Raw genomic sequence first — 18,557 nt, forward strand, 5'->3', positions numbered from 1 at the left:
GGGATTTTGCTTTCATCCACGCGTGGCACGCGCCCAGTCTCAGTTTTGTTGCTGCTAACGCGAATACAAACCCGTCGAAAGCAGAAGAAGAAGAGGATGTTTCCCCTCGGGGTCCAGAATAGCGAAACTTTAACAAAATTAGATTTATAGTATTATTTCGGAATTTTGCATTATTCTCAAATTGACGGAATGGTATTTGATCAGAAAGCACGCTCAGAGTCGTTTTTAAGGTTTTGTGTAAACATAAAACCTTATTAAAATCGGTTTACTGTCTGTCTGTCTGTCCGTCACACGCATTTTTCTCGGAGACGACTATAGTGATTGACACCAAATTTGGTAGAAAGGTGGGAACTGTGAACGCTCACGCATATAGTGAGTTACATCCTTTTACGACGAATTTAAGGGGGGTCCCCATACATGCAAAAGGGGGGTGTAAATTTTTTTTTCATCAAATATAGTCATGTGAGGTATCAAATTAAAGGTCTCGGTTAGTACTTTTCGAAGCCGGTCTTAGTTTTCATTTTTTTGAAAAGGTGGGGAGTGCGGGGGGTTGAAAGTGGTCATTTTTTTAATGAAGCCATTCTCAGAAACTACTAAACCGAAAAATCTGAAAAAAATCAGGGGCCTGCCACTATATGGTACCTAGACTCCGGAATACCCTCCATATCGATACCTGTTCAAATAAAGTTAATAATAGTACATTACTATAATTTTTAGTAATTGACAGGAAAAACCCCCTTAAGTTCACCTTAGAATCACAAAATTTCGCAGCAATGTAGGTCACAGTATAGAGCATGATTCTGGCAAATTTAGTGAAAATCGCACTATTACTAATAAAGTTATACTAGGTCAAACCTGTCGTTCCTCTGCAAATTCAAGACTATGAATGTCAATATCACTTGAAAGTGGCTATTTTCACATAATGCATATTTTACGTGCTACATGCTAATGGGACAAATGCACACTCAAATCTCTTTATAAAAGAAATACACAAAACCTTTCATACCTGAAGCGTCTAGCTTCCGGTTTCCCGACTTGTTTTTAATTGAGCGCTTACGCTTTTGAGGGCTTTGTGTAAGATATGGTATAATGCATAATTTTGTTTTAAATTTAAGGAGGTGCGGTATTCTCAGGCAAGGGCGAAGGGATGTAATTTTTTTCCAAGCATAACCATTTGAAAGTTAAGTAAACAACTTCCTCTTATACTGTAGATTTTTTTTATTTCTGTGCACACACGTGCTTCAACCCAGTGCTATTTATACAATAATGATGAATGATTGTGCTTATAATGTGCTCTAAAATAAGTTAGTATTCAGAAGATAACACCCAGTAATAGATCAAGCTGGCTTCGAAATGGAAAGTGGGAGTGTTGACCCCTAAAACACTCAATGACTAATAGTATAACAGTTTGTAGAATAAGGCAGGTCTTGACAGCATAAGCCAAAGAAAACGATATGGTTAGTTTTGGCACTGAGCCAAGTTCCAAAGTATGGTATTTCGAATTTACTTTTCAATCAGGAGGTTTTCAATACCAAATTTGTTAGCCAGTTTTCACTTATATTCCCATTGTTACGTCTGCAGGTGGCAATCAAAAATTTTTCAATGGTAAACTAACTAAGCTAAACTAATAAAGGAGTTCTTAGAACATGACTCGATTTTGGTTCCACTATCCACTTGCCTCATTGGACATGAAGAATTTACTTAATCACCTTATCTTGTCTTTTAGCCGCAAAGCAAAGCTGTACTCTTCTAAAGTCCTATAAATAATAGAGGCAACAAAAGTATCAAGTAAACTGTCAGAGGCTCGGCAGAGCCCGTATTCCGGTGATACGTTGGCTCCTATCATCACCATCATCAACGACGCAACAAGCAGTATCCGGTCTAGGCCACCAATTCGACATTCCCAAAAGCTATCTGGCGCCCTGGCCTACGGCATCGCCTTCTTTTTCTACGATAGATATTGCCATTATAGACTTTCCGGCATCTAAAAAATTCTTTGGGGGATTCTTCTCTCGAACGCGGCCAAGAGTTCGTAATTTTTCTTGCTAAGAAACCAAGTCTTCGAGGAATACATGAGAACTAACAAGGTCATTGTCTTGCGCAGTAAGAGCTTTGGTGAGACGTTTCGAGTGGGACAGTTTTTGTAAGCTGAAATAGGCTCTGCTTGCTGCCAACGACCGTGCACGGATTTCATCGTCGTAGTTGTTATCGGTTGTGATTTTCGACCTTATATAGGAGAAATTTTCAACTGTCTCAAAGTGGTAGTCGTATTGTTCTCGTTTAACCAGTTCGATGTTTTTGGTTGTTTGGTGTTTGGTGGTGACAATGCCACCATATACTTAATTTTGCTTTCATTAATGTGAAGCCCAAGATCTCGCGCTACCTGCTCGATCTGGATGAAGGTAGATTGTACATCTCGGGTTCTTCCCAGAATGTCAATATCGTAAGCATAGGGCATTAGTTGGGCCGACTTGAATAAATTGGTGCCTCTTGCATTGACATCTGCATCGCGAATTACTTTCTTCGGGGCTACGTTAAAGAGGACGCATGATAGGGCATCCTCCTGTCTTAGACCGTTGTTGATGTTGAATGGTCTCGACAATGATCCTGCTACTTTTATTTGGTCTCGCATATTGGTCAGGATCAGCCTAGTCAATCTTATTACTTTCGTCGGGATACCGAATTCTCTAATGGGCGTGTAGAGTCGATGAAAAGATAGTGTCACTGACAGCCATGTTCCAACAGTTTTTCCATCGCTGGCTCTACAGAGAAATTTTGATCTGTTGCTGATTTGCCTTGAGTGAAGATTCTTTGGTATGGGCATAATAATTGCTGCCCTGCATGATATCTCCCTTTTTATGTATAGGACAAATAATGTCTCTTTACCAGTCGTCATGCATTGATTCACTGTCCCACATCTTGAGCATAAATGGATAGCTCCCATAGCTTACATAAAAACACCAATGATAACGAACTGTCGCACAAAATGGTTGTTGTAAGTACCTGTTCCACAACAAGCAGTTAACAGAGATCCTGGTGATCAAACATCGACGAATGATCTTCATAATCACCTAAATAATGTTGTCGTTGGTACCGCTACAAACATATTTGGCCCCAATTGCAAAAAGTCTTAACGACTGGTTCCACGACGAATGTAAGCTAGCACAGGAGTAGATGAAAGCTGCATACCGGGGAATGCTGGATTCTCAAGAAGACCTATCACAAACTTCGTCGAACTGAAAAGCGACTTCACAGACTAAAAAAGCAAGCCTGGGGCAACCAACAGATCTCCCTGCCATAAAAGAATTCGATATCCAGACGAAACTGATAAGACTGACTAGGCTGATCCTGACCAATGTCCTAGGCCAAATAGAAGCAACAGGATCACTCTCGAGACCATTCCTATGTCCGTTGATGATGATTTGCCCCGAATTCAAGGACACGCATACAATTATGAACTATAGACGTGACAATAGTCAGCATTTCATCCGCCTCTATACTTCTCCGAGCTGCCCATCTATCAAAACCCAGAAACTGTAGATAGTACCCTCTGTTTTTTTCTTGAGCTAGGTAGACTAACTCAGGTGATCCCATAATTTAGGGCGTGCCGTCCAGAAAACGTTGATTTCAACCGGCCGGCTACAGCCCACAAGCCATCCCCGGGTCGCCTTATTGGCCACGTGATAGAAGAACATAGGAATCCCACTAATAATACCTGCCAGTGAGTCGTCCGCTTACAAAGTAACACAGGTTACTGTACCAGATGCGACAGCAAGTGATACGTACGTGGATCGCAAGAGACTTGTTCCCTTATGCTTTACCAAACTTTTCCTTTCTTTGCAGAGATGTGTCACCCTCCTTAGTGGTTCGAAGGTAACAAATAGTCACCGGATTATGCATATCTGCAAAGAAGCAAAAAAAATAAGTAGCATAAGCATAAGGAAGCGGTTTCGAATTTTTATTGTAACTATCATAGCTTTACTAAAAAACAAATTTTACTAAAAATCCTACCATTATCTGGGAATTTTTGATCAAACATATAACGAGTGAGCAACTGCACCCGAATTCACCTGATTTGGCTGCCTGTAACTGGTTTATCATGAATCGAGTGAATAAATTATTACTAAGAATGCCTTTCAGCAACCAAAAGAAAGTAGTGAAAAAGCCGAATATGGCTCTGATGAACATACCAAATATCGATTATAAACAAAATGTTTGCAAAATGCTTTGGAGTAGATGAGAACGAGATGGCCCCTCAACCACATCGATTTTGATCACAAATTTTATATTTTAAACTTTTTGAATAAATTCCAGGAATTTTTTATTAAGATAGTATATTTCAGTAACTATTTACAATTTTTTCTATACAAATTCTTTTATACAGTTCTTCATTTTGTATCTCTTAAACGATTATTCTATGATAACAAATAACAAATATAAAGATATGAAAGCCAAGAAGGGACTTTCAAAGAGTCATAAGTACAAGCAATGCATATATTTGGAACTAATGGCCAGACAAGTCTTTTATGGCTGATGAAATACCTGAACTGGCAAACGAAGTTTACGCTTTAAACCGGGAATGTTTGGTATGAGAGGATTCATCGAGGTATCCTCCACTTCGTCACAATCAGTTTGATTTATAGTGAACATAAATGACAAGTCAATCCCATAACGTGGCAATTTTTCTCTGAAAATTTAAAGAATTAAATATGCTCATGAATTTGTGAAAAATATGTAAATATATTAAATAATGTAAAAATTAAAAGTGTCCCGAGATTGGTAGGTTGGCAAGCGGAAAGTGCAAAGGGCAAAGGAGCAGGAAGACGTGGAGTATGAAAGCTACAATAAGGAAGTCAAGAAGGGTAAACAGTGATGCTAGAGGTTACTATGATATACAAATGTGTATGAGGCACGACAGCAGAATCTTCAGTAACTTGATAGTTATGTTGCGAGCGAGAACTCAGGGCAATATAAATTAATAAAAAAAAATTGAAGAAGTGAAGACGAAGGGATACGCTATTTTCGAACGACAATTTTGCATTGCTCCAAAGTTTACAGCAAACCATAGGAATGTTGGAGACTTTAGAAATTCACACAAAGGACACTTAGGTAGGATTTAAAAGTTTTCTAAAGTTAATTCAAAAGTAAATTGAAGGTTCATATTATTTTCCAGAGAAAACCTGAATGCATTATTCTCGTCAACTGATAATTAATTATGAAATTGATTCTACCATTCTTTATCTGACCAACTATGAACGACCGTAGATAATTTAATTCTCACCGTAAGGCTTACTAACATATGGCCTTTCAACAGCTTGCTTACCATTGAAAGAACACCTACCTCAGGAAGTTAATCACATTAGTGGCTAAAGTTGGTTCTCTGGATAACAGCAGTGCTGATAAATATCGAGGTGATTTCGATTTCTCTGCACAATGCATCAAAAGACTCCACGATTTGTAGTCAGTATCGATTACGTAGGTATTATAAACACCTTCATCTAAATGAATTCGAAAAAACAAAACAAATGTAAAAATTTACAATAGATATACACAAAATACCTACAAATATCCTCTGTATGAATCCAGTGTGCTGGCGTATTATAATTAGGAATTATCCAAGTTATATTGCCACGGAGCTCCTCCCTAAGTGGGTCTTCGGCGTATATATAAGTAAAATTCATTGTGACCTTTAACGAATTAATTAATCAAAAACAACCTCTTTACTGAAAATTCAAAAAACCGTTTACTTACATGCTGATCTGCTTCCGACATATCGAATAAGCTACGCATACACGCATATTCCGGTAGTTCTTCCGACGAGGCATAGTATTGGACCACATACCAACTACCCATCATGGAATTCAACTCGAAATTCCGCATTGCTTTTACCTTAAAAAAGAAATATATTGGAAATTTAAATACTTTTCCGAAATTTACACATTTGATTTTAAAAGATGTTTCCCGGTATATTCTTGATAGTTGATTGAAACTTCCAGTCATACTGTTTACTTTATTTATTTATTCGCCACATTTCAGCCCAAATTAGTGTTTTTTCCAAAGGATTGGAAAACAATATATCAGTATCCCCCTTCCAAATTCATTACAAAGGGCACCCTACGTGGACCCCCAAAATGACTCCAAACTTCATTTTTGGATTGTTGGGTAGAGATACCAACTTGTTTCCCGCCTAGGATTGGTTGAATGCCTTATTATTATGAAGCAACTATTTTTTCCCTCACTCATATTTCACCGTGTAGAATAGATGTTCTTGTCCTTTCCTCCGCTAATATTCCACAAAATGGCTTATAGAAATCTATGAGAGCTGTATTTTGTTTGGAGATATACAGCACTCCGGAAGATGTGTACGCTTCATACCGAAGCTAACAGGCGCGACCATGAGATCGCGGAAGACTTTCGGCCAATCAGTCTCATCTCTTTCGTGTTGAAAACCCTAGAGCGCTTCCTGAACATCCACTTAAGGACGATCATGGTGAGATTGCCTTTTTCTAAATCATAGCACGCCTGCCTCAAAGACAAATCCCCAAAAGTCACTCTTGACGAGGTAAATTACACTGCTGAGCGGTCGTTCCATAACAAGCAACAATTTAGCTGCCTTCCTAAATATAAAGGGACCATTCAACAGTGCGAGTGCCAAAGCTATCAAGGAAGTTCTAACCAGAATAACATTGGAAGGGTGTCCTATGCAATGGATAGTAACCATGCTAAGAACCAGAGTAATTGAATCTGATCTGGGATCTTACCAAAGCTGTGAGTGTAGGTATATAGGTAGGTACACCCTAGGGTAATATCATATTTATCGTGCTCTGGTTACAGGAACAGGAGCAGGCTGATAGCCGTGGCTATGCTGATTAGTGTTTACTGTACACTCCTTAGTGGAGTATAGGCCATCCAAACAGTCTGAAGAATCGTCATTCAGTTTCACTATCATCACACTTAACACTGTGCAAGTGATAAGCTCACAGCAGCGAGACAAACACAAGACGAGTACACACATAAATGACGACTGGGATTCGAACCCAAAGCAGCCAGATTGAGAGACTGACGCACTACCCCCTTAACCACCACGCCATCATGTGTTCAATAAGGCAATTATTGAAGAGAGAAAGAACTGCGGAAATACAGCGAAAACAAGCATGGGTTCCATATTTCATATATTGCTGATTTCTGATTTCGGTCGATAGACAGATAGCTTTTATCTCTAAGCTAAAAGAAAATTCCTAATTATATGTTGAACTAACACCAACAGCTTTAATACTAAACCCTTTTCACCCGTGGCAAAAAACTTCATAAATTGTAGTAACTGGTCCTACCCTACACGGAAAACTGCATATGAAGCCGACTAAATTGATTTCACAATGATGCAAGCGGCAAAGAAAAATGACAAACGATTTACGCAATTTTTCTTGGAACGAGCACTCTTTGTACAGATCGAAAGCTACTAAGCAGCGAGCCGACGTCCTGTCCCAAACCATAGGTGATGTCACTGCGTTATAAAAGATGCACTAGACAAGGACCGAGAATATTATAGCGGCCATCCAGTAGACCATGCGCTAGGAGCAGTTAGGATCCCATAATTAGGCAACACGCCCGCTCCTATAGATTACCAATGACAAAGAACTGCGCACCAAGCAAATAACAGTCTCAGACACGTGTTAATTCAGAACATGTAAGGGGGTCAATATAATCTCAGAGCTCAACTTCGTGGGAATGGTGTTTCGGCTCGAAAAAAATACTACCTCGAATCCCTTCTGACAATGAGGTGTGTAAACATTACAAAGCCCTCCGTAACATATATAAGAGGTAAATGGATGAAGCAGCTATTAGGGGTCCTTGATATAGAACATCGACAATTGATCTTCATAACAGCCTGCAGAACGTTAATATTGATACGACAACAAACATATTTGACCCCAGTCGCAAAGAAGTCGGAACAAACAGTTCAATGATGATTAAAAGCTAGTAACGGAACGTAAGAACGAAAAATCCCGAGCAATGCAGAAATCTCAAGGAACTCCATCGAGCGGAAAAAGGAGACTACGGACAGAAAAAGGAAGCCTGGGAAAACCAACAACAAGAAGACTAAAAGCAACCAGACTAGGTGCACAAATTTCGCTAACAAATTAGGAGCATGAAGTTATGTACACCACAATACTCATTCTGTTGAGACAAAGAGGGGGAAATCGAACAATTCATTGGCTTAAGAGTCATAAGCAGCCAGGAGCCGATGGAATTACACCAAGCGGTCCAGCAACTTATGCTCAAGGTATGGGACAGCGGCACTGCCTAATGACTAGTAATGGGGCAGTATTTGTACCATACATTGAAAGTAAGTAAGTAAGACGTTGCTGAATACCATCTACAAGATATTTCCCTCTATTCTGGTAGGGCGGATAATCACATGCGTCCGCAGTATCAACGGTCCATTCCAAAGAGATATCACTCCAGACAAATCGGTAACAGATCAGACTTTCTCTGTGCGGCAAGCGATGGAAAAGCTGCAGTGTCTTTTCATGATGCCCGGAGATGGCGAGAATCAAACGGGGAAGCTACCCTATCTGCTGTATCAAAACCAAATGGCCAAAGAAGAACCTCCAAGTAACAGCGGGAAACGCTGTATTCACATTGACTTGTTGATCGTAATGCAGTAGACGGATGCTCTGAGGCCTAATTAGGACGATCAGACGTAAAACCACTAAGACTTAACCGTCGTCTTATCGACTTCAAGGCCGCCTGTGACAGGATAAAACTGTACACGGCCATGACAGAATTCGGTATTACGATCAAATTGTTAACACTGACTAGACTCCTTCTCGAAAACCACAAGCGATAGCAACTATGATGAACAAATCTGAGCACAGTTGTTGCCAGCCAACAGAACATATTTCAAACTACGAAAACTATTCCGATGGAAACGTGTTATCATAGGGGCAAAGCTCTTTTTATACAAGACAATGATCTTGACAGTTCTCATGTATTCCTCAGAAGCTGAGCACTTACCAAACGAAGAAAAAAATGAACTCTCCCGTTCAAGAGAAGAATCCTCCGAGGAATTTTTTGACGGCCTACAAGAGGATGCACAATTTCGTGACCTATATAACAACGAAGTCTATGGGCGATACCATGACCGTCTGATTGTGGATAAAATCCGACTCAATAGGTTGTGTGGTCAAGTCACTTAATTCGTATAGGTGAGGATGCTCCAGCCCGGAAAGTCTATAAAGGTAATATTTCTTGTAGAGAAAGAAGGCCTGGCAGACCCGGCCTCAGATGCAGCGACGCCTGATAGCTTTTACGGATATGGAATTGACGGACGTCAGTGCAAAACTGAAATGTCCACAGTTGCTTGCTAAGGCATGACTACACCAGACACTCGTTATAGGGCCAATGGTAATAATAATGGCCGTGTGAGAAATTAAATGAAATATAGAACTTTACGTCTTTAATTTGACGTCGTTACAAATTAGGAAAGCTCCAAATTTGAAATGAAACAGGTACTTTGCAACGGAAAAACCGGAAAAAGACGGAAGTTCCTTTTATTTAAAATCTAGGCATCCAAAACATTTCATACCGGTCTCCGTTCAAATAAAGTTGATATATGTAGTATATTACTATACTTTGAAGTTTTACTGGAAAGTTCCCTTCAATCCAACTGAGGATCACAAGATTTTTGCAACGCAAAACATAATATAAGGCATGAATTGAAAATTTTGAAAGGAATCTGACTAGTAGTTCAAAATTTTGAGATAGCTTCCTAACACCCCAAGACATCTAGTATCAATTATAATAAATAAATAATAAAATAGTCCTCTTTGGTTCTGTATGGCACTGGACCCCCTTTCTTAGCTATTAAATGATGGTAGAAGGCATGGTTTTGCAATCAAATATGGTCTATGTGCTAAATGCCAGCTGACCACATTAGAAATCTGTTGCGAATAGTCTACTGCAGGTGAAATTTGGATTAGACAAAAGTCGAATTCAAGCTAGCCGTAAAGATCATCCTGAACTACATGCCGTACATAGCATTGGAGAACTCCACATCCAAGCAATGACCGAGACAGACTTCTACAAGAACCTAGGAATTCCGCAAGGAACACTTGCTCGAATTGGTGATTTGAAGGATGCTCTACTGTCCGAATTCCTGCGACGCGTAAAGCTGATACTGAAATCACATTTCTCGGGAAAAATAAGATAAGCACATTGAATGTCTTCGCTATACCTTCACTGGCTTATGAGTTTGGACTATTGCCGTGGACAATCATCGATTTGGAAAACGTCCAGCAGACTTTCCCCTGGCATATGGCTATTTGTAAGGCAAATTACGGACTGACTCCACTTAACTTGAAGGATCGATCTTTCAATCCTCCAAGTAGGGTGAAGTCGGACTAGGAACGGTAAGCACGAGAATTGCCTTTGACAGCCATTTGTCGAACAGACAGCTATATGCTAGGGAGATTTTTGCTGAGACACAAGGATCTATAGTCGCCACTGGAGCATATTTAAAACTTATAATGAAAGAGCAGGTGGACAACGACCAATATAAAATATGTGGCTCGACGGTAGAGACGTTGGACCATCTCTTTTCTGGCTGCACTGTTATGGCTCCGGTACAATGCACGGACAGGCATAATGCTGTGTGTATGGTGATTCATCAAAACCTTTCATATTGGTATGAGCCGCAGGCAGTGCTTGATAGTCACTCTGTAAATATTATTAATATTACTGTCCTCCATAATAGCAACATTGAACGGGAAATAGGTGAAGAAGAAGGTGAATTATGAGTTACTGGCTCGTGAAACCAAAGAAACTTTATACCTCAAAAGCGTGGTTGCAGTTCCGATATTATTGTCAGATACATATATTGCAGCCAAATCCTCCACGGTTTCCCTTGATGTCCTGGGATTCTCACACAATCTGGTTGAAACCATGCAGAAATATACCATTGTGCAAACGTGTTCAATATTGTGGGGAATTCTCAACGGATTCTTCTTCTATTAACCTACAACCCACCACCACCAGATCCCCTATATATTTTTTAATAGGTAGAATCGGCCGAGTCTAAATGTTTGGCACCTAGTGCTAGTATTAGGTATTAATTCTCCGTCTGACAATATTGTGATAATTTAGGAAAATAAATAATCCGAGATATTAAATTTATATACACTATGACTTACTAACTATCCGCAAATAGAGCATCGTGGAACGAAATATTCTAACTTGCCAAATACACAAAATCTTTTACGACCCCGCGCGTTTCTATCTTTTTATGTTCTCACGCTTCAATATCTGGATACTGTGCCCACCCTTTTCTTATTTGTGCACATGTGCCATGTGCCATTTTTAATTTCATATCCTCTCAATTGAAAGGATACTTCTTTTAAGCGGATAAAATTTTGACCTCACTGGCATCCGCTTATGGGAAGTCTAACTGTATTATTTTCACAACATGTTGGATCTGTACTAATTGTACTAATTTTCCATGTGAAATGTTTTTGTTCCTGTAGTGCAAGACCTAGTACAGATCATTTCATCTTTCTTTGTGCCCAGCTTTGCCTTTTTACTGTAAATTTATTTAAAAATTCAGATGATAAAAACAATGAAATACAATTTTATCAGTAATACACATAGTAGAAATAATAAGAATTATTTTGATATTCCAGTCTCCGCTATCCAGCTACCAGATGAAATCATGAAAAGCAGTTTTTTCAGTAAACATTCCTTAAAGTTTTATCCAATTAATTACACATACTTACTTTAGGGCATAATTCAGTTGTCTCGAATGTGTTCACGGACGAGAGGGAATACATCCAACCCGATACAGCATCGGCCGCCAACGCAAGCGGTACAATAATCCATGGCCAATTTAAAACTTTCATCTTAATCAACTGAATATTGGTTAATACTCCAATGAGGCCAATTAATATTTCACAAGCCACACTTTATGAATTGTAAATAGCACTGGAAACGTTAGCACTCGAAAACTTAGGCAAAATACTATTTTAATCTCATTGTTATATTATAGCACTATCACCCACAATTAGAATGTTCTTATCGCCCGCTCCAAGGCCTTCCTGTGCTTGGGGTTTGGAATTCGAACAGCGCTTTGACTATCGCACGGAAGCCCTAGAAGGTCTCTTTATCCGAGAGAAATTCTAAAGGACCTTAGTAAGCGAAATTATAGAAAGATACCGGCGTGTGTGCATTTTTTCCGTTTCAGGTCAATTACGTTCACCCGTTATTGATTTTCGGTCTACTGACTCCTCACTCAACACACGATTCGCACGCTGAACCTCAAAGCGGATTCTAGACTCTAGAAATCACGAAATCACAAAAAAGTAACTTTTCGCCTGAATCACTCTGCAATGGCCCTCCAACAACACTATCACCCGCAATTAGAGTGAGCTTATCGTCTGGCTCCACGATCTTCCTGTTCTGTTCGCCTCCTCGTCTTGTAGCCCCAAAGCGCCTATATCTACTTAATTTGTTCTCTAATCTTGTAACAAAGCGAACAACAATTAAATACTCGCGGATGAGGAGAGCATTCGGATGTACATATATCTTCCAAGCTCTCCACCAACTTTTGACGGAATTGCCTCGGAATGTCGCTAAAAATAAAAACATTGCAACAGTCCAATGACCATCATTGTGGAAAAACATAATTTTTTTATGTTTTGTGGTTGAATATGTGATATCAATAAAATTATGTTTGACGGTATGTTGTAATGGTGCCAAAAAGATGAATAATTGTGACTCAGATGGAGGTGAATTTTTAGGCTGCTCTGAGTCCGCCCCATTTACAAGTTCTCCCCTTTTCACAGAGCCTTAATTCTCGAAATGAGCAGAACTCATAAAATCAACTATGGAAATTATTGTTTCTAATGGCAAATATATGCGGATATTAATGTTTGTTACGAACAACGCACTTTCTTAAACCACACGTTGTATTGGACTACTCCCCCCTTTCGCGGACATTGTTACCCTGGGGCCAATATTCGAATTGTAAACGCAGAGCACGTAAATTATTAAACCTACTTTGAAATAAAATGTCGTTTGTCATAGGCCGAACATGTATGTATTATTCGCTCATCAACCAAAAGTATCTTCTTTTGAATCATCAATAAATTTTAATGATTTGGTTCCCCTTCACCTCATGGATTTTTAAGAAATGCCGACACACCATAGGTAGAATGGTTTAGGTGAATGACTAAATTTATAGTATTTTGATCAAATAATTTGACAACTCGAACTTGGTAATTTTCCTAATATACGATACAGAATTTTCCACGAATATATGATACAGATAAGCGAAGGTCTAACAACTTTTCCCACCTTTGTCGTGAGACCCCAAAGGAGTCTTTGAGATGAACTTCGTCTTTTTCTTCTTCTGTATATTTTGTCCTTTCTCCTGCTTGTGAGGTCAGCCCATTTAAATCGATTGGCTCGTGTGAAGTCGAAATATTCGCAAATCACCATCTAGCGAATTAACGATCTCTGCTTCTGTTGGCTTTTCGGAAGAGGAAGAAATAATTGTCGAATGCGCAATTCGAATTTCAATCTGGACACTCGACAATACATGCAATAACGAAGGTAACGTCTGATATTTGCTGACGGATTAAAAATGGGGAGTGCGTAGGCGCTTGCCTTATAGATATGGAGAAGCCTTTTGACACCGTCTGGTTGGATGGACTGATTTTCAGGCTCCTGAAGAACGAGTTTCGCAGCCACCTCATGGCGATGATGTGTAGCATGCTGTATAGCAAGTACTTTGTCATTACAGACGGAAATCTCACTACTAGTAGAGAATTTCATGTTCTGAATGGATTACAGCAAGGGACAGTGACTGCACCTACACTGTTCGCAGCATTTGCCGGCGAATTACTCAACTCGTTTGAGTTGAATAAATCTCCTAAAAGGTCGTTGGTTGCCTTTACTGACGATCTGATAGCTTACACGGCACACAAGAAGAGAACTGAGGTGAAAGTTGAACTTCAGAAGATGTTCAGTGATATTAAATTATTCTCAAACAGCTGGCGGATGGAAATTAATGCGCAAAAGTGTGAAACGGTTGTTTCGAAATTCCTTGGCATACGCCAGTAGGAACCTGAAAAGGAATTGGAGAGATTTCCACATTGTCGCGAACGAAAATAGTTCTGAGCGCATTCCTCATAAGAAGTGCATTAGATACCTGTATGTGCGTCTTGGCGAGCGTCTCAATTTAACGAGCACGTTAAAGTCGCGCTAGAATGCGCTCGCAAGGCATTCATGTCTCTTCGAAGACTTTTTTATACTCGACATCTTAGCCGGAAGGTTAAGATTATTTGCTATCTTACTTTGGTTAGATCGATGCTCACCTACGGGTGTCCTATCTGGTTTAATTTGAGTGCTAGCCAAATGGAGAAAATAAGCATCTTTGAAAGGAAATATCTGCGTGCTTATACGGGGCTTAATAGGACTGCTTCGTCAAACTATGATCACTATGAAACTAATGAAGTGATGTATGCAGTTGCCGCTGTGCCGAAAATCGACCCAGTTATCGTCAGATTGATTCGGAATCATATAATGCGATCTGCTTCGCATGGCGAGAACTTTTGGGTTTCGCAGCCGTGCTACCCAAATGATGGGTATTTCGAGAAAACTCTCACTCTCATTCCTCCCGAAGCGATCGTGTAGCTTGACAGGAATGGTCTAATTCTTGATTCTGCCAGTGATCCGGTTATGTATCATATACCGGGGACACGGACAAAAGGATAGAATATTCCCCGAACTTGACTGTAGGGGCTCCGGAATTCGACTGAAGATACTCCAGATCCAGATCTTGGTACTGGTGGCTGCGGGATGCCGATTAGCGGCGGCTGTGCTCAGTTCTGCCATTTGTTTCTTGGTGGGGCTTTGTAAATATGTACATATTGAACAGGTGCTGCTTTTGCCTCCATTTTTAACTTATACATACATATGTTATTATTCTTTGTTTCTTTGTAAATATTACAACTGTTATTATTAATTTTTCTCCCTATGGATGTTATTGTAAAAAAAAGAAAAAATATATAAACCAAAAAGTAATAGTTTTAAGAACAATAATTTAGGTTAAAAATATCTTTTGAAGCGATCAAACATTTATTATTATTTTTATATTTCTTTATTTGTCACTAAGGCTAAGTGAATTCTGTGAAGTTTTTGACCATTTCCCGATAACTTATTGTAAAATTAGATTTTTATTTCTTACTGTTTCTCTTCTCTGTCTGTAAATCGTTATTCAAAAATTTTGAGAGCCCACACTGGTCATTAGATTTAAGTTATTTTTGTTATTTTAAAAGGTTGTTTTTTTTTTGTATTCATTTCTCCAATCTATATATTATTGTTAACTATTTCTTAAAAATAAAAAATGATTTTAAAAACAAAACGGGCCAGATATGTTGCTTAGAAAGCGGAAGTGGCTTCTTTCTTCTTCAGCCTTTGTCCCGTTCAGAAGCGGAGTCGTCAAGTTTTGATCGGTTGCGCTATTTTGTTCTGTCAAAGGCCTGATTTGAATGCAGTCATGACGCTTTAAAATCACTATACAGGGTATCAGCCACCGTTGCTTCGGCCGGCCTTTTGGTAATTTCTCATCGACTTCGATGTTCAAACCAATCTTGGCAAGTGAAATCTCGTTACAAATTACGTGACCACAACATCGAAGACGCCTCTCTCGCAGCTCCCTTTCGGATGTGATTATGGCGGGTTACGCCACGGATCCAACGTAATATCTTCGTCTCCGTTACTGCGAGATGCCGTTCGTTGGCTTTTAGAGTCAACCAACACTCCAAACTATTGGCTGATAATATTGATCTGATATTTAAACCGCTTAGTTCTGGGCAGGTCATTGCCTTTGACAGGGATAGTGCCTGTTTCATTAGAATCGGTCGTCAAAAACTCAGTTTTATTGGAATTCAATCTAAGATCGTGTTGCATGAGACGATCATTCCATTTTTGATCAAGCTACTCGAAATAATCTTTGCTTTGGTGCGCTAGGAAAACATCATCTTCATAAAACAGTGTATAAGGTACTGGTTACAGTATACCTATAAACAATGTTATTTAAAGTAGTAGTACAGTGTCGGAATTTTAAAAATTAATTTTTTTCCTTCCGTATTTAACATATTGCTAATGTACAGTCAGAATCTCAGAATGAAATTCAAAATCTTTCTAAATTTTTAGCACAAAGAAAGGAACGTACCGTAGTAGATACAGAAATCGAAACTAACCGTCAGCAGCTACTTCCAACCTCTCTTCAATATAGAAATTGATCCTACATTGTTATAGTCAGCCAACTAAAGTCTAGGCATTATGTAAAAATATAATAGTAATAATAATCGTTGGCGCAACAATCCATATTGGATCAGGGCCTTGAAGTGTGTTAGAGCACTTCATTCAAGACCGTAACGGTACACTACAGGATTACAGTACCCTGTAGGAGGCAATGTGGTCAGCATTGCGCTCACCCGAGATTATTACCCTGATTTGACTCAGGTACTCATTCACAGCTGAGTCGACCGGTATCCGACGACAAATCACGATACAAATCCCACTGCCACCAGTGAGATTTGAACGGCGACCTTTCGTACGACAGCCTTGCGCTCTAACCACGCAGTTATCCGGACACTAAAAATATAAGCTATTCGAAAATAATAAATCGACACATTATACGAAGAAGAATTTTAGAACATCCCATTAGTAAGCTTTGTTTCGAGAAATCGATTGCCAACACTTTAGGGGCATTTTACTAAAAGTTTCGGGGGAGCACTCACAAAAAACTACTTAACCGATTTGATTGAAATTTGAATCCCTTATTGTACATACCCATGCCAAACCTAAAAATTATTTGATTTTGTTTTTTTTTTTAATTTGAAGCAATGAATAAGGTCATCTTTTTTTCAACGAGTCTACTTCGGTCATAAAAAACATACCTCGATTAATGCAAAATTAAGTAAAAGAAAATTTTGTTGGATATTTTAAGCTTCCATTAAAATCATAGTACTACTTCAGAAGAATCGTATAACAATAAAATTGAAAGAAAAATAATGAAATAGCGTCAAAATTTCGAGCGTCACACTGTACTAGTACACTACTACACTTATAACCGATAGGAACTTTATTATGTTCCGTACTTCCAAATGTTTCAACCTAGCATTTGGTATTAAGCATTCTCCCAGGTATCTCACATGTCGGACATTGTCCTAGAGCATGTGTGAAGGTTTAATCACTCTCCTTACAAAAACTAGAAACAATATCCGTAGATATCCCTAGCTTCCCCAAGTGATAGTGTTTCCTGCAATGCCTAGCGAGTATTCTCACTATGACTCGCAAACTCTTCTTGGTGAGGTTTGAACAATCCTTCGAGCGCTTCCTAGTAAGTTAGCCCAGTACAGTTCCCTCTATCGTTCGATGCCTTCTAACTCAATGTGGCCTGGAACCCGAGCGTATTCAGTCTGTTAAGGTATTTCCATACCAGTTAGGAATTTACCTGATAAAACCTAAGTGCCTTAATAGCCGCTTGGCAGTCCGTTAGAATGGCAATATTCGTTTCGAAGTGGAAGAAGGCACAACTATCTATGGTTGGTTCAAAGTACGTTTTCCTTGGACCGCTCCGCTCCCTCTCCTATGGGGGATCCGTCAGTGTACCACCATCAGTTGCTGGTTTAAAGGGAGAAAACACATTTTTTTGGATAGATCGATAGTTTGACTATCTCAGAATAGGCCGCAAAAATGTCAAAGCAAAATTAAAATTGGTGTCCCTATAGATTTTATGAGCAAGGGACTGAGGGGCTATCGGGTACGGGCTCAAGCTCGAGCGCCGCCGAGCTAGTCGCTCCATGTCCTTATGTAATCTTGTAGCGCTACGTAAACAGCACATTTATAATTGCTTGGCGTCAGCCCCTTCTACGAATGCATTGCATTAAGCGTGAGAAATGCCTTCATACCCTAAAGGCGACTTTTCAAATAATTTTTTCTCAGACGTGTTTTTCTCAAAATGACGTTTTTCACATTTGCGGAAATTCTAACTCAAAAAGTAATGAACCAATCATGATGATTCTGAAGGTATGATTTCTTACAAAACTACCCAGAATATGAATATTCAGGATGATATCATATTTTTAAGGGTGCTTTTTTGCATAAATAGTGAAAAAAAGGTGATGAAAACTGAAATTTTCTTTCGAATGCCTGCAAATGCAGTGCAACTTTGTTATTTGTATCTTTCTGGACTGAACTTCTGACATTCTGAAGATCTCCATTTTTGTCTGCATCTGTATGTGCAGATGGGAATGATGCAATCCCAGAAGCACCTCTGGAGATGCCGTCGGACATGTTCTTATTGTTCTAGTGATACACAGCCAAGCCAGCCTTTAAAGTTTGTGTAACTCTGGCTGGCTGTTGCGCTGAGCAAGTGCAGCATTTTCCAACATATCTCTCAGCATGCGTCTTCTAGAGTAGTTTTTGGTTTAGTGTGATTCCCAACTATTTGACGTCTATTGCTCATTTCACCAAGCTTTTGAGTTTACGCT

General features: G+C 39.3%; 1 protein-coding gene across 1 annotated transcript; it reads right to left on the minus strand.

The window, feature by feature from the left end:
* Positions 1–4,304: 4,304 nt before the first annotated feature.
* On the minus strand, positions 4,305–12,557 carry LOC119658259. Its single transcript, XM_038065550.1, has 5 exons — positions 11,772–12,557; positions 5,752–5,889; positions 5,564–5,687; positions 5,342–5,498; positions 4,305–4,687 (listed from the first exon to the last, which is right to left on the minus strand). Exons 1-5 carry the CDS (start codon positions 11,892–11,894, stop codon positions 4,525–4,527), a joined length of 705 nt encoding a protein of 234 aa, XP_037921478.1. The 5' UTR covers positions 11,895–12,557; the 3' UTR covers positions 4,305–4,524.
* Positions 12,558–18,557: the final 6,000 nt, after the last annotated feature.

Source organism: Hermetia illucens, chromosome 5 (genome assembly GCF_905115235.1).
Source record: "Hermetia illucens chromosome 5, iHerIll2.2.curated.20191125, whole genome shotgun sequence".
Taxonomy (NCBI): Eukaryota; Metazoa; Arthropoda; class Insecta; order Diptera; family Stratiomyidae; genus Hermetia; species Hermetia illucens.

Bases quoted from the DNA above. Each gene is read 5' to 3' on its own strand.
- LOC119658259 (XM_038065550.1), bottom strand. From the start codon at position 11,894: ATGAAAGTTTTAAATTGGCCATGGATTATTGTACCGCTTGCGTTGGCG. The intron at 5,890-11,771 runs GTAAGTATGTGT...TTCTTTTTTAAG, and splicing joins CAACTGAATTATGCCCTAAA to GTAAAAGCAATGCGGAATTT. The intron at 4,688-5,341 runs GTAGGTGTTCTT...TTAAATTTTCAG, and splicing joins AATGTGATTAACTTCCTGAG to AGAAAAATTGCCACGTTATG.